The sequence below is a fragment of the Dromiciops gliroides genome, chromosome 3 (genome assembly GCF_019393635.1).
Source record: "Dromiciops gliroides isolate mDroGli1 chromosome 3, mDroGli1.pri, whole genome shotgun sequence".
Classification (NCBI taxonomy): Eukaryota; Metazoa; Chordata; class Mammalia; order Microbiotheria; family Microbiotheriidae; genus Dromiciops; species Dromiciops gliroides.
In genome coordinates, this window is record NC_057863.1 from 627016691 (window position 1) to 627034331 (window position 17641).

General features: G+C 37.1%; 1 protein-coding gene across 2 annotated transcripts in view; it reads left to right on the forward strand.

The window, feature by feature from the left end:
- Positions 1 to 17641, forward strand: part of RERE (arginine-glutamic acid dipeptide repeats) — a 583895-nt gene that overhangs the window by 249559 nt on the left and 316695 nt on the right. For both annotated transcript variants that reach the window (XM_043991371.1, XM_043991372.1), the window contains exon 3: positions 11084 to 11154. In XM_043991371.1, the coding sequence (XP_043847306.1) occupies positions 11084 to 11154 (71 nt within the window). The remainder of the gene's footprint in view (positions 1 to 11083; positions 11155 to 17641) is intronic.

Below are 17641 nucleotides of genomic sequence, written 5' to 3' on the forward strand. Positions count from 1 at the left end.
TTCACAAATGAAAGTATGGCCCATGGAACAAAAACTGAAACATAACTGGGGAGCAATCATTTAAGACTCAAACATCAGTGAATGTGTTCTTCTGATCATAGAACTAGAATGTGCACATAATAAAAATGCAAATATAACATTAACAATTGCTGACATTTATATGAGACAATCCTTTGATCCTTGCAACAATATTAAAAAAGGTATAGGGGGCAGCTAGGTGGCACAGTGGATTGAGTACCGGCCCTGGAGTTAGGAGTACCTGAGTTCAAATCTGGCCTCAGACATTTAACATGTACTAGCTGTGTGACCCTGGGCAAGTCACTTAACCCCAATTGCCTCACTAAAAAAACAAACAAACAAAAAAGGTATGGAATTATTCCCATTTTACAGATAAGGAAACCAAGGCTCAAAATGGGTAAACTTACTTTCCAGGGTAAAAGAATCATGTGTAATCCCAAATCTATACTGGGGGGGAAAACCCCCAGCCTTATTTCCAGTATATCAGACTAGCTCCTTTGCTATTAATCAACATCAATTTTTAATTTCCTAAATTAAACATATAAAATGATCTTCAAAATAATGCCTGGTTTGAAAATATACTTTTTTTTCCTGCTTAGAGCAGAAAAACCTAGAAACCAAGAATTACTATTAAAAAAATCTAAAAATAAAGGCCAATAGTGGTATCAGTGACAGACTTCTAGCTCATAGACTAAGAGCAGGACAAGGGCTAAAATGACAAAAACTCAAACAATAAAAAAAAAAAGAGACACTAGGAATGCCGTGTACAATTTTCAAGGAGAAAAACCCTCCCCTGGCAGGTAAGGTGGGAGGATGCCTTCTCTCCACCCAGATGGCTGACAAGAAACAAATGGTTTCTCAAATCTCTTAGGGTAACATCCCACAGAGCAGATTTCAAGCAACACTGCTTGCTCCTTTCCAGAAAACAATACACAGAAGGCTCCCTTTTACAATAAGCATTTCAACCCATTTGCAGCCGTCTTTTGAAATGCACAAGAGTATTCAGCATGGCCAGGCAGCAGTTCTTATTTGGCAAATTATTGTATTATAAACTGGTATCATGATGAAACTATTTTCTTTAAGGGGTTTCTATGGCTGTTTAATGGACTGTCAGTATAATTTAGATTTCATCTATTTAAACTCATTCAAGCCTGGCTCCTGATTGTACAGTAAATGGAACATATTTCTATTCAACAAAATTAATGACAGTTAATTGTAGTCTGCAGTTCCCAGTTTTATAAAAGCAACTATTCCTCAGTTCAAGCATCAAGCTCCATGATTTCCCACACCAATTATTTTTTGCTACACTTTCTATGCATTCAAAACCATGTTGTATATGCCTTTCTTGCAAGGCTAAACATATTGCAAACAAATGGCTTTTTCCTATCTCTAATTTCTCCTTAAAAGAGCTGATCCATTGGTAAAGTACCTACCAACAATTGCTGGTGAAATTAATTGTTATTTGGCCTAAACTCAAATGTTATGCTATTATTACCATTAAAGAAAAAGAGTTTTTTAAATAATTAAAAATGAAATTTCTGACAAACAATATTCAATTATTTTGTTTACTCTAGGACCATTTTGCGAACATATTTCAAAATGTCCATTTATACTTCTATACTAGGATAGAAATGCTCTTAAGCCGGCTATGAATACTAATCAAAGCAGTTGTATATATTAGGAGGCTAAATGTATAGTAACCACAATATAAATAACTCTTTGTGTGTGTGTGTGTGTGTGTGTGTGTGTGGTCAATGGGGGTTAAGTGACTTGCTCAGGGTCACACAGCTAGTAAGTGTCAAGTGTCGGAGGTTGGATTTGAACTCTGGTCCTCCTGAATCCAGGGCCGGTGCTTTATCCACTGCGCCACCTAGCTGCCCCAATATAAATAACTCTTGAAATGAATTGTTATTGTGTTTCATTTTCTCAAAAACAGGTTTGTTTTTGCGCACGCATCAGATTAGGTGAAGCAGAATTGCACAAAGTCCTCAGCCTCACTTCCAGAGTAATCAGAGTGGCAAGTGGCAAGACAAAAAACAGTCTGGCTATGACTTGGCATTCGGCAAATGACCTTTGCATCTTCAATGTCTGACCAAGCTCTAAGAGCTCCACAGCCCTCCTTCAGCTACTTTTATGGTCACTGGAGCAAATTGTTCTCATTCACCCATTCTTCATTTGCTTGGGGTAGACGTCCCCCTAACTCACCAATGGGTTTGAGGCTCGTCAGTTACCTTCACAATCCAGTTTAGCCCATTTGCTGTGATGGTTTACTAGGCTGTGGCTGCTGCATATGCTATAGTTTCTTGGAGTTATGGGTGACAGCTGAGTGTCGGTTGGACACCAAAGGTAGATAAACAGCCCTGAAAGCAAGCCCTCACTTCAGAAGTGCTTGTCCTTAAATGCCCCTGCTAACAATAAATTAGAGGAAAGTCTTCCAAACTTAATGAGTTCAGTGCTTGACTGTGGTCTTTTCCTTTATCTTATGTCTCATCTCATACCAGAGGACATTAATATACATATTGATTGATAGTCCTCAAATACTTTACCTTCTTCATATGAAAATCTACTAAATTCTCATGTTCTATTCCTTATTCACCCCACATACACATATTCTTGACTTTAACTTACTTGTTTCCTGAGGAACCTGTGTTTTGGTCAAGAAGCAACAGTTAGAAACAAACATGGAACAATTGATTGGTTTAAGATTTGGAAAGGAGTACTGTAATGTTGTATGTTGTCAACTTATCTATTTAACTAATTTGTAGAGTGCATTATGTAAAACATCAGGTTGGATATATCTAAAGGCGAAATTAAAGCTGCTAGAGAAATATTAACAATCCAGGATATGCCGATCATCCCACTATGAAGGCAGAAAGTGAAGAGGAATTAAGATGCCTCTTGATGAACATGAAATAGGAGAGTTGTGAGAGCTGGCTTGAAGCTTCACATCCAAACATCTACGATCTTGGTTGGCATTGCTGGGAATAGTTAAGTCATTCACAGTTCTTCATCAAACAGTATTACTGTTACTGTGCACAGTGTTCTCCTGGTTCTGCTCACTTCACTATCAGTTCGTATTAGTCTTTCTAGGCATTTTTGAAATCATCCTGCTGTAATTTCTTTCTTTCTTTCTTTTTTTTAGTGAGGAGGCAATTGGGGCTAAGTGACTTGCCCAGGGTCACACAGCTACTAAGTGTTAAGTGTCTGAGGCCGGATTTGAACTCAGGTACTCCTGACTCCAGGGCCGGTGCTCTATCCACTGCGCCACCTAGCTGCCCCCTGCTGTAATTTCTAAAAGCACAATAATATTCCATCACCATCATATACCACAGCTTGTTTAGTCATTCCCCAATTGATGGACATCCCTTTGATTTCTAATTCTTAGCAAATACAAAAAGAACTGTTATAAGTGTTTTTTTTTTTAAACAAGTCTTTTTTTCTCTTTTGGGGGATGTCTTTGGCATATAAATCCTTTTTTTTTTTTTTTTTTTTAGGCAATGGGGGTTAAGTGACTTGCCCAGGGTCACACAGCTAGTAAGTGTCAAGTGTCTGAGGCCAGATTTGAACTCAGGTACTCCTGAATCCAGGGCCGGTGCTTTAACCACTGCGCCATCTAGCTGCCCCTAAATCCTTTTTTTTAATGAGGCAATTGGGGTTAAGTGACTTGCCCAGGGTCACACAGCTAGTAAGTGTTAAGTGTCTGAGTTCAGATTTGAACCCAGGTATTCCTGACTCCAGGGCCAGTGCTCTATCCACTGCACCACCTAGCTGCCCCATGGCATATAAATCTAGCAGTGTTATTCCTGGTTCTAAGGGTGTGCATAGTTTGATAGCCCTTTAGGCATAGTTGCAAATTGCTTGCTAAAAGGGTTGGATCAGTTTACAACTCCAACAGCAGTGCATTAGTGTGTCCCACTTTTCCCACATCCCCTCCAACATCCAACATTTTTCTTTCTTTCTTTCTTTTTTTTTTTTTTTTTTTTTGGTATATTTGCCAGGTGTGAGGTGGTACCTCAGAATTTAAAAAATTTGCATTTCTTTGATCAATAGTGATTTTATTTCTTACCACTACAGTTAGTTTTGATGTCTTTGTCTGAAAACTGCCTGTTCAGATCCTTTGACCATTTATCAGTTTGAAAATTAGTTGTGTTTTTATAAATTTGACTTAGTTGTCTATATTAATTTCTTTTCTATAGGTTTTGGTCCTCTTTTCAGGCAGTGTATGATTTCTTGTTGTTCATGTTCTCTTGAGGTCATATAGGCAAGAATTGATGAGGAGTTATATGTAGTTGATAGCTTTTTGAGTAGAAAGAATTGGAGTCGAAGTAAGAATGGAAATATTTAGTTACTGATTGGATATTTTTGGGATTCAGGAGAATTGAGGCTAATACTGAGGGTTGCATACCTGAAGACTCTAAGGATAGTCATAACCACCCCCAAAATAGGGTAGTTTGAATAATGGGTTATGATAAGAGGTTGGCTTTTTGACTTTCTGAGTTTGAAATGTCTCAGGGTCACTCCAGTTGAAATAGGAAATTGCAAATACTTGCACAGAAAATCATTAACTGATACATAGTGAGCAAGCAGAACCAGGAAGGCAGTATACAGAATGAGTACAACATACCTGGAAAGAGCAGGAACAAAATTACAACTAAATACTTTGAAATTATGGCTATGTATTTCTCTCTCTCTTTTTCCCTGCTCTTCCCCCCCCCCCCCACGTCAAATAGCAGCCCCCTAGTCAGTAAACTCTAGTGGCTCCCTGTTAACCAGTGGAATAAATACAAAATCCTCTTGTTTGGCATTCAAAGCCCTTCATAAACTAATCCTCTCCTACTATTACAGTTTTCTTTTGTCTGTTGATGCTGATCCCCTTACTCTTCCTCCAATATAATTCAGCATTAACTTAACCCAAACCAATTTTGAAGATGACTAAGAAAAATAATAAAAGATTTCCTTTTTTGCATTAAAACTTATATAACATTATGCTCTCAAAGGTATTTTTCCTTTTTAGTTAAAATTGGAGTAGGTGGATTGTTTCATTAAAGAGAAATTATTGATATAATTGCCATTATCTGAGTTAATATTGTCTGCATTTATCTTAAAATTTTTGGTCTTGGGGCAGCTAGGTGGCGCAGTGGATATAGCACCAGCCCTGGATTCAGGAGTACCTGACTTCAAATCCAGCCTTGGACACTTGACACGTACTAGCTTTGTGACCCTGGGCAAGTCACTTAACCCCCATTGCCCTGAAAAAAAAAATTTAGGTCTTATCAAGGGATTTCCCTCACTTCCATATCATTCTTTTTTTTTTTTTTTTTTTTTTTTTTTTTTTTTTTTTTTTAGTGAGGCAATTAGGGTTAAGTGACTTGCCCAGGGTCACACAGCTAGTTAAGTATTAAGTGTCTGAGGCCGGATTTGAAATCAGGTACTCCTGACTCCAGGGCCGGTGCTCTATCCACTGCGCCATCTAGCTGCCCCTACTTCCATATCATTCTTATTAGGCAAATTCATGAGAAAACAAACCTTGAATTCTTATTGTTCTAGCTTCTAATCTTTATAGCATTGTATTATATAAGTAGCAAGTTTCATTAGTTTAAAAAATTTATACTAAGCTCAAATAACATTATCAAAATCTTTCCCTTAAATGATTAAATACAGAAATACTGATGATTGAGAGACTACTTGACAGAGTAGCCTGTTTTACAAATAAGAGTATTCAATTGGAAGTTGACTTGTGGATTTGGATCTGTCGAGTTGCTATGGTAACTTCATAAACACTCTGTAGGAAGTTACTTTTTGTCCTGTGACAAGGCATTACCATTGAAGTGAAAGGATTACCTCCCACTCTGTGGTTGATAATCTGCCAAACTAAGCCTGCGTTCATCCCTGAGAAAAGTATCAATCAGAGGAGATTGTGTCAGTTTTACCCCAACAAATGCTTAGCAGGCTGCCATTTCTGCCAGTTGAATTTTTGGCCAAATAGTTGTGGATATCTTCCTCGAGTTCATTAGACATTTTGTCTAATTCTCAGTGTAGAAAATATTGTTTATTTTCCTTAAAGAGTAGTTGTTTTTCCACATTAATTTTCTGTAGAGAGGATCTTAATATGGAAACAAATATTTCCAGGACCAAAAATGTTCTTTTTTACATGACATTTTAATCTGCTCTGTCCTCCTCTTTTCTTTTTTATATATTAGGTTTGAAGAGTGAGGAGCAATGGAAATAAAAAATAGTTGTTCATCTTCAATTCATTTAAAAATTGTCTTTTTTATTTACCCTTCATTTCTTAAGCTTTTACTGCACCTTTAACCTCATAACAAGGAATAAAAAAGACAAGTTCAGCAAAATTAACCAGCACATCAACTGGTTTTGATGTTCTATTAAATGCCCCATACCCATATCTATGTTCCCCATCTCTGTAAAGAGGGAACCAAAATACATTTTTTTTTCCTATTCTTTAAGGCCATTGGTCCTTACTCATTGTAATTGTTCACTGTTCAGCTTAGTTTTTTGTTCTTTATATTTACATTCTTGCAAGCTTGGTTGAAAATGATCTTACTGTGTCTACTTCAATTTACCTGACTTTTTTTTTTTTTTTTTTTTTTAGTGAGGCAATTGGGGTTAAGTGACTTGCCTAGGGTCAGACAGCTAGTAAGTGTTAAGTGTCTGAGGCTGGATTTGAACTCAGGTACTCCTGACTCCAGGGCCAGTGCTCTATCCACTGCGCCACCTAGCTGCCCCTTACCTGACTTTTTATTGGTCTTCCTGTGCTTCCCAGAATTCTTTACAATCAGTTTATTGTCATAAATCAATATTTCATTACATTCATGTATCACAACTTGATTCTTTGTTTTTCAGTTGATGGAAATTTTTGGGGAAGCTACCACATAAATATTATCAATCATAGTCTGGTGTATTTTGCATGTTTCATTCTGTATTGAAAGGTAACTAGGTGGGATATGGGATATTGGATTTGAGTTCTGGACCTAGAGTCAAGAAAACCTTAATTCAAATCCTACCTCAGATACTTACTAGCTCTCCCATCGCTTATATTACTTAACCTCTTTTTTACCTCTCTTTCCTTATTTATAAAATGGGGATAGCAATAAGCACCTCCCTCTTTGGATTGTTGAGAGGATCAAATGAGATAATATTTGCAAAGCACTTTGCAAACCATAAAGCTCTATATCAGTTCTTGCTAATGTTATTTATAAAACTCTGTATTAATCCTTTTTTTGGTGAGGCAATTTGGGTTCAGTGATTTGCCCAGGGTCACACAGCTAGTAAGTGTTAAGTGTCTGAGATCAGATTTGAACTCAGGTCCTCCTGACTCCAGGGCCAGTGCTCTATCCACTGCACCACCTAGCTGCCTTGTATTAATCCAATATTGACAAAAATGGTTTTATGCATAACGGAAGATGTGAGAAAGGAACCAGGTAAGGGACCATAGTGAACTATTTCTACAATACTAAGAAACAGGTACATTTTGTGGAAAGATGAGTAGTAAGAATCTTAAATTTTTCTATTTATAGAGGGTGTTCTAAAGAGTACACTACTTCATGGAAGGTTTCACTGAATGTTTTGATCTAAGTAGTTAATTGAGTGAAGTGAAGATGTTCTGGCATTCGGGCTTTGGGAGCATGTTTCGTTGCTAGCATACAATTTAATAAACATTTATGTAGTCTCTATTCTCCCTCTGCTCAAAATGTCCAGTCTAATAGTGAGGATTAGAAATGTGGCTAAACCAGGGGCCAGCAAAGCTGAATGTATTTAGATTGTCCAGCTTCCAGCTACCTACTTCAGCACAAATATTAGATTCACAACAAAGTGAACAGTTATTGGGGTTTTGTTAGCAAAGCCAACTTTGTTCCATCAAACAATTGAGAACATATAGGCCAGATATATAAGTCGACTATAGGGCTCTGTGACTGTTTGTTGGAAGCGGTGGTGGAAGGCATGCGCTGAGAAAGCATGCCCTAGTGGGGTTGGATCCACACTCAGAGTGGTGACCCTTACAAAGTTAGCAAAGTGTGGTGTGGAGGTCCTTACCATTTGTCCTGACATGCCAGGGAGAACCCTGACTATCCAATGATGTCAACTTCCAAGATAGGGGAGGGGAGGGAGAATGTAAAATAGAACTCATTTTAGAAACATTGTAAAGAAAAGCAGCTTTGAATAATGTAAAGCCTTTGATCAGTGCAGTGATCAACCATATTTCTAGAGGTTCTGGGATGAAGCATTTCATCTACCTCCTGACTGAGAGATCATTAACTCATAAGTTTTCAGACTTTCCATTGTGTGGATTAACTTTTTCCTTCAATTAATTTTTGTTTTCTAAAAAATTAATAAATTTTTATTTAAAGTTCTGAGTTCTAATTCTAACCCTCTCTTCCTCCCTCCCTGAGCTGGTAAGCAGTCAGATATAGTTATACATGTGCGATTATGTAAAATATGACCATATTAGTCATTTTATATAAGAAGACTCGAATAGAAGAAAGAAAAATCGCCTGCTTCAGTCTGTGTTCAATCAATATCCATTCTTTCCTTTGAAGTCGATAGTGTGCTTTATCATTAGTCCTTTGGCATTATCTTGGATCATTGTATTGTTTAGAATAGTGGTCATTCACAGTTCTTCAGCAAATAATATTGCTGTCATTGTGCACAATATTCTCCTGGTTCTTCTGGCTTTTATGAGCAATATTTGGGCTGGAAGGAATGTTGTCCTGATAGAGCTTTTAAGTTTTTATTAAGCACCTAGTCCTACCTAGTAATATACAAATGAAGCACTACCTGCCTTAAGGAGCTTACAGTTTATAGTTGGTGAAAGATGTAGACAATTAAGTCCAGAATTAAAACACACACACACACACACACACACACACACACATAAATGGGGCAGCTAGGTGGCACAGTGGATAAAGCACCGGCTCTGGATTCAGGAGGACCTAAGTTTAAATGCAGCTTCAGACACTTGTCACTTACTAGCTGTGTGACCCTGGGTAAGTCACTTAACCCTCATTACCCCATAAACAAAACAAAACAAAACAAAACACCTGAAACAATACAGCTATATGGCAGCCGGGTGGTGCAGTGGATAGAGTACTGGATATGGAATCAGGAAGACCCTTCTTCATGAGTTCAAATCCAGCCTCAGATATTTACTATCTGTGTGACCCTGGGAAGTCACTTTTAGCTGTTTGTCTCAGTTCCTCATCTGTAAAATGAGTTGAAGAAGGAAATAGTAAACCACTCCAGTATCTTTGTCAAGAAAACCCCCAAAAGGAGTCATGAAGAGCTGGATGTGACTGAAACAACTGAACACCAACATATACAAGCCAGGCAATTTTACTAAATGGAGGTTAGCATTGCTTTAGGAAAGCTTTAATGTACCATGGGGATCTGGGGATGAATTTGGAGGCTAAGCATACTCAGTGGTGGAAGGCTGGAGTGATTTTGTGCCCCACACGGGGAACAGCTTGTGAAAAGGAGGAGAAGTGGGAGATGTAATACCACATTTGAGGAACTACAGAGCCAGATCCGTTGGACCACTAAGTTACATGGATGGGATTAATGTTTAGTTAGCCTGAAGAGATCAACTAGAAGGGCCAGCTTACATAGACCTTTCAATGCCAAGCAGACGCCTTGTACTTGATCTTGAGGCATAAAGCAACTACTGCAACTTTTTGAGGAAGGGAAGTGATATTGGGAGATTTGTACGTCAGGTATTTAAATCTGTACGTTTTTTGGAGAAAGGGTTGAAAAACGAAATGAATTAAAGTTGGGAGATCCATTAGGAGGCCATTGGAATACTATAATTTCATCACTCTTGTCTTTTCTAACCTGCCCATTTTGTGCCTGTGCTTAATTCTTAATTTACATTCATCTCGGTGGAAGACTTTAAACGGATTTTTTCTACGACTTCCCTAGTAGCTAGTATGGTAAATATGGCAGAGGCTTGGTTGTGTTGTCCGGTGCCTAATTTCTTCTAAGTGGCACCTGTTAAGGAGCTTCATGTAGGGTGGGGAAAAAAAAAGTGGCAATTGTTTACTTAAGTAATAGGTGTTATGAGTGAAAAGAGAACAACAGAACCTATCAGCAGAAGATTGGCTTTTACTCTTGGGATGGCCTAGTTTTACAGTAACTAGTTCATAGCTTTTCCCTTGGAGCTTTATCATTAAGAAGCAGCTGTTACTTGTGTTTTAACATGGAGTTGTTTGTTTCTTTTAAGCCATTACTTTTGTTATATTTATTGAGTTTATTCATAATGTAGCAGAATCTATTTTAATGTAGTTTTTCAGAGTCCAGTTGTTTTAAGCTGCAGAAATAATTACCCTACCTCTGCCGTATCAAATGTAATTTGAGAAAGCTCTCTTCCCTTAGGACAATCTAATTTACTTTACTTCTTTTTAGCTGTAGTGGGTTGCATTATTTTCCTTTACAATTAGAAAAGAAAATGTGTCAGCTTTAAGTTTTCATAACAAATACACCACGAGAGATTTGATATTTTATTTCCTTCCTTTGTTTTAATACCGGTTTTCCTGTTGGTCAAGTTCAGTGGGGCCTTGTTTGCCTTTTTTTTACTTTCTTACAGAAAGTCCATTCAAATTAGACAAACGTTTTTGGAAAGAACAAATATTTCTCTTCTTTAATTGGGCAGAATGGTTCAAGTTGGTGATTTCAGTTCTAACCTAGAGAAAGAAAAATGGTGTTTTAGCTTTGGCCCAAATGTATAATTTGTGTAGCCAGTCATTTCCCTGGATCTCCTAACAAGATCTTTTAAAAGCGATTCTGTGACATGTTTATAAAGTTAGTTTATCTCTGAGAAACGTGTCCTTAAAAAAGTTGGAAAAATTGTTAGTAATTTTCTTTAATAATCAAGTTATAAGTTATTTTAAAAGAATTATTTCCAGGTATTATTCGTGTGTGTGTGTGTGTGTGTGTGTGTGTGTGTGCACGCGTGCATGTGCATTTGTGTGCTTTGTTTATTCAGTGGCTTATTGACCACTTTTTTATTCTCCTAAAGACAAATTACCTTGTTCTAAAATTTCTTTTTCTCTTACAGACTGTGTGTATATTGAGAGTCGACGGCCAAATACTCCATATTTCATCTGTAGCATTCAAGACTTCAAACTGGTAAGTATTGTTTACTATATTCTTTATTTCATTTCATCTTTTTTTACTTTTTCTTTTGTAGTTCGACTCACTCTCCAGTTGCTTCCTTTTTTACTTAGTGATATTGTAACTACTAGTAAGCAGTATATCCTGTTTGCATGGTGGATAACAACTGAGATAACTCCATTGGGTTTTTGCATTTACTGTATTCTTTGCTTTTTAATGTTTATATATTGATTGTTTTACATTTTCCTTTTATGATCACATCTTTTCTGCCTTAGACTGAATTTCAGACTTTCTTTTCTTAATCATTCTCCAGCCTTAAATAAAGTGAATTTAGGAATTTGTTAGTATGAAGGCAGATAGGTATTATGGTAACACAATAATGAGTGGGGGTACAACTAGGTGGCACAGTGAATAAAGCACCAACCATAGATTCAGGAGGATCTGAATTCAAATCTTCTGTCCTCAGATATTTGACACTTAGCTGTGTGACCCTGGGCAAGTCACTTAACCCTCATTGCCCTGAAAAAAAAGGAAAGAAAGAAAGAACCCAAAATAATGAGTAGGCCTTAGGCTGGTTTTATATAATAGATTCATTGTATGTAACTAGAAGTTGTTTAGGGTTTTTTGGAATCTATCCTTTAAGTTTTTAAGTCCATTTCTATAATATTCAAGAGTATTTTAAAAAATAATCTTTAGATGTTGTTTTTAGAAATATGATATAAGAACACATGGAACATTAGACTTTCTCAGAATAGCAGTGCTTCAGTCTTTCTACTTTATTTTATGTAGCAGAAAGACCTTGGATGTCCCAGTTTGAATTCTGGATTTTAGACATTGTCTATTTCAGTAACAGTGATATTCAAAGTTCTGATTAATAGTCATCTAAAAGTTGTGAAATAGTTAATATAAAGGATTTAATTCTGGAAAGACATAATTAAGAAATATTTTGTTACTCTGTGTTCTTAAAATGAGAGGAATATCAAAAAAACATAAATTAGGTAAGAATTATAAAAGAAACAAACCCATGCCCCACCAAATGAATAATTTCTGTATCTAGTATGTGGCTAGCATAAGTTGCTTTCTATGTATAGAATTTCTTTTCTTTGGTGGGTAACTTTTCCCTCTCTCATCTCCACTTAACTCAGTTGTCTGGCTTCAATTTAGTTGAATGTCCTCTTTTGATGTTAATGCTTTTAAAAAATTTAATAGTTTTATGTAGACATGAGTTTACTTCTTGTTATTGATCATGTCTTCTTTTTTGAGCAACATTTCTCATGTTGCCTTAATACCTGAGAATAGAAGTATTCAGTCTTAAATTTTGGCCAGTTTTATTTTGGAATGACTTTTTTTTGCTTGATGTTTACATGTTCATTTTCATCTGTGTGCATGATAGTCACTAAACTAAGCCAGTATCTGTGTATCCTGGAAAAAGCTTAACTATGGAATAAATTTCTAATAATTCATTTTTTTATCTACCAGTTTCCACTAATGCACTAAGCCCCATTTGTATAGTTTTTGCCCGTTAGCAGGTGCCTTCATGTTTCAATGGAGTCCCCCATGAAATGCCAGATTACAATGTGATCATTGCCATTCTAAGCAAGAAGTTGCTGCTGAGCTCCATTAATTGCTCAGGGTATTAACAGCAATAAAAGTGGAAGCGTCTGTTGTCAGCATTGGTCTAATGGAACACATTAAAGCTGGCTGTAGAAACAATGTGTGGAGCAGAGGTCTAAATGGTTTGCTATCTTTTTAAACCTCACACTGTTCTTATTTTTGATAGGCATCACTGTTGCCAATCTCAGCTTTGGGAAGAAATCTTGTTCTTTTTTGGCATCTTCTCTCTCTCTCTCTCGCTCGCTCTCTCGCTCTCTCCCTCTCGTTCTCTCCCTCTCGCTCTCTCCCTCTCCCTCTCGCGCTCTCGCTCTCTCTCTCTCTCTCGCTCTCTCTCTCTCTCCCCCCCCCCCTTTCCCTCCCTCCCTTTTTCTTTTTTTTGGTTCTTGTGAGCAATAAGGAATTCTTTACCTGACACAGCTCCCATTAGGAATGCATTTCTTCCCTCAAGAAGAATATGATCACTGTATGATGATTTTGGAGTAGAGTTGTTACTGGACTTCTGCTATGGCAGATTTACTCCAGTTTTCAGATGAGCCATGAGGTGCTTTGGGCAAGTATAGGTTGTAGAAGGTATGCATCATCATTCTGCTAGGTTAAATTTTTTTTTTTCAGATTGCAATTTGGTTTTGCCATTAGCAAAACATGTCAAGTGGAGCAAGAAAAAAAATCAACAGCTTTGAAATGTCACTGACTAATTACGTACATTATAGTTTTAGTTATAATGCAGAAGTGGGTTGAGAGACACAGCTGTGAATCTGTTTTTGGAATTAGAATTAACCATTTTACAATGTTGGTTAAAACATACTCATTTCTGGCTGAAGATTAGCTACTTGGATGTTTTTTTAAAGATCTAGGATAAAGAATGTCATGTGCACATTTTAGCTTGAGAAACAATTTAAAAGATATTTGTGACAAATTACCAAAACCCTACAAATGGAAAATTAGGCATCCATTCACATCAGTCAGTAGTCACATACTTAATACATGGAAAAAGTGAGATGTAAGATCACTTTTGTTTTGGCGACTTTTAGAGGAGTTACTTAGTATACTGTTTTTAGATGGAGACAGGATATTCTGGGAGACAGGATACCTGGGTTCTAGTTCCAGTTCTACTGACTTTTTTCTACTAATGGTCATGTGTTATGTCTGAGCCTCAGTTTTCTTATCTGTATGATGTCAGGATTGTGTGGTGTATGATAGCGTAGGTATGTTCCAGTCTTAATATTTTCTGGCTTAATGAGACAGGTATCTAAGATTATAGAAGCACTATTTTGGTTTATCAGTATGGCATATTTTCATATATTGGGCGTGGCTTAAAATTTCTGTGCATTGAAAAAAATTGGTGTGTGTGTGTGAGAGAGTTTGAGTGTGAGTGTGAGTGAAATGAGGCTAAATAAGGATAAAATAGTCCCTTTATTATAAGAACTATTGCTTTCCTGGTTCATCTTGTCGTTACAACCTTGATATTATAATATTAATCTAATGTTTCTTTAGTATTATGGAACACCTTTGTATTTTTGTATGTAGCATAGATTTTTTACCTATTTAAAGGTAGAAATTTTCAGAGTGTGTGCATACATGCACAGTCAAATCTTATTCTGTCCTAATTGAATTTGTGTCATCCTCAAAAATTGTTTAAATCTGTTTTATTGTCTAAGAGTCAGAATGAGGTGTAGCTTTTTTTGCCCAGTGGACGTTTCCTAAGGCAAGATTCAAAAATATCTTTGAGGTTTGATGCCTTGGCTACTATATGTATAAATCAATCAAATGAAATATATTAAGTTGTTATTGTGTGCAAAGCTCTGTGTTGATAGAAACATTGGAGAAATAAGATGCATATATATGTATGTATGACATCTAATTGACTAGATAGAAGTTCTGGGTCGCTGGGCACTACTAGCCGAGGGAATCAGGAAAGGCTTCAAAAACTGTGGGGCAGAAGTCACAAAGGGATCTGATGTTGTAATAACTTTTTGAACATTATTTTTTCTTTATTTTATATATATTTATTTCCTGTGTATGATGTATATGATCCTATGGTAATGTAAATTAAAAAGTAAAAATATAGAAGATAATTTATATTGAAACCCCTTAGTGACTTTGTGACTTTTGACTCAACCTGGAGAAGATGGTACCTGAACTAGGGATTCCATGAGGTGGAGTTTGGAAGAGGGCATCCATGCTTTCAGAGACTGCCAGTGAAAAGGTATTGATATAGGTAATGTGTTTGCTCTGTGCGAATCATTAAATAGACTGTTATGGTTGAATCTCCTTCCTGAAAAGGAGATATGTATAAGAAGATTGGAAAGGTAGGACTTTTGAGGACTTTTGGATGCCAAACAGAACAGTTTATATTTTATCCTATAGAAAATGAGGAGTCACTTGAGTTTTGAATTTCTGTGGTCTGACCAGTGCTTTTGGGAAGTCACTTTGCTAGCTGTGTGGAGGATGAATTGAAGTGGGGAGGTACTTAAGCTATGGAGATCAAATAGGACTTTATTGCAATAGTCTGGTCAAGACATGGGACATGAATGACCTTGGTTGGTGTATCATTAGAGAGAATGTTAGCTATTTGAGTGATGTTGTGGAAACTGAGATTAGTATTTGGTAACTGATTTGACCATATGCATGGTAAGAGGGAGTAGTCAAGTATAATAATTAAAATGGCCAACCTTTTCATAAGGCTTACTGTGTGCTAGACATTGTGCTAAATGCTTTACAGAAATTCTATCATTTGATCTCCACAACCACCTTGGGTGGTAAGTACTACTGTCACCCCCATGTTACTTATGAGGGAACTGAAGCCAGCATAGTTTTATTGACTTTCCCAAGGTCACACAACAAGTAAATGTCTGTGACTTGATTTGAACTCAGTTCATTCTGTTTCTAATTCTGGTATGCCATCCACTTCAACACCAAGAAAGATGATGTCACTCTCAGGAGTAATAGGTAAATTAAGAATTGTGGTTTGTTTTGGTGGAAGATAATGAATTTTCTTTTGGAAAGGTTAAGTTTGAATTTCTTTGCTTTCTTTTTTTTTTAAAGTGGGGCAGTGAGGGTTAAGTGACTTGCTCAGGGTCATACAGCCAGTGTCAAGTGTCTCTTTTTTTTTTTTTTGGCAGGTAATGGGGGTTAAGTGACTTGCCCAGGGTCACACAGCTAGTAAGTGTCAAGTGTCTGAGGCCAGATTTGAACTCAGGTACTTCTGAATTCAGGGCCGGTGCTTTAACCACTGCGCCATCCAGCTGCCCCCAGTGTCAAGTGTCTGAAGCCGGATTTGAACTCAGGTCCTCCTGAATCCAGGGCTGATGCTTTATCCACTGGGTCACCTAGCTGCCCTAAGTTTGAAATTCTATGGAATATCTAATTCAAAACATTTAGTAGTCACTTGATGATATGACCCTCTAGCTAAGAATAGAGAAGCTCTGATATAGTGTGTAGAGATGCCTGAATGTGATAGAGATGAAATTCCAGCAAAGGAGACTGAAGAGAGGGCTAGCAAGAGACTCAAGAGAATAATGGAATGAAAACCCTGAAAGGAGACAGAGAATGTAGAAGGCAGAAGGATTGAGAGAATAAGTGACATAGAGAGGTCAAGAATGATCTGCTGGAGAAAAAGCTGCTAGATTTGACATTTAAGAGATCAGTGGTAATTTGAGAAAGAGCTGTTTCAGCTGCTAGTGCCCTTCCTCCAGAAATTCTGTTTAATTTTCACTGTACATGTTGTATGTCCTTAGCACCCTTCCCTAAGTTGACTAAGAGTAGGGACAGTTTCATTTTTTCTTTAGATCTCCAACCTCTCTCACCATTCCTAGCATATATAGACTTGTACTAAATGCTCATAGAATTGAATGATTTCTAAAATGCCTTTCAGTCTTTTAAGTTTTTACATGAGCAGTCTAGTGTTCCCTAGCTTCCTGTAAAAGGTAATGCTTGAATGAACCTAGGGACTTTAATACATTATCAGAGAATACATTCTAGGGACATCCTGTGCATGTGCCCTGACTACTGTTAGGTGGAATGTCACAGAGACCAGAAAGCCAATTTGATTGTGAAAGAGATTACCTTGCATATGTTGGGAAATGTAGACTCATGACTGATTGAGAAGGTCTTTAGAAGCTGAAGGAACGAGAAATATATTTCAGGGGAAGTTGTTGGGCATGTTTTTCCTCTCCTTCTCTCTTCTCTTCTCTCTCTCCCCCCCCCCCCAATTATTTTAGACTAGGTGACTGATGACTGAATCTCAGGGATTAAGAGTGGAAAATCCTAGCCCTAATGCTATTATATCATTTGATTAGTATTCTTATACATTTGTGTTATTGGATGACATAATGTGCTCCATGGTGTATAAACCACGGAAGATGAGAGGTAAGGCTTCACAGAGATCCTTTTTAAAAGAATTCTGGTATCTGAGACTCAAGTTGTCTGGACAGGGTCATGGAATTGAGGGTCTTGGGTTGGAGTCATTGGTCTTGGGCAGTCTGATCAAGCAGTTAAAATTCTTTATGTGGTGATAATAGTTTTTATTTTGAATGGAATCAGGGTTGAGTAAAATAGTAGTAGAATGGAGAAGACCACTTGGGAGACAGGTGGTTGAATTAAGGGAGAGAGAAACAGCCTTTGACCCTTGTCCTTTGGTAGAGTTAGGACAGTATGCTATCTAGCTTTACTGATAGCTCTCCAGCATGATAACTGTTGTCCTGTACTCCTGAAGCAGAGTTGATGAATTCATGTAGAGTGATAGTTCTTATTCAAAGATAGGAAAACAGAGAAAAGTGGTGGTTTGGAAGGGGTAGCTGAGGCACTCTGCAGTTTAATTTCCCTTTTAAATTGCAAATAAAAATGTTGTACTTATAATAATATATTTTTATTTATGAAAGTGCTCCTG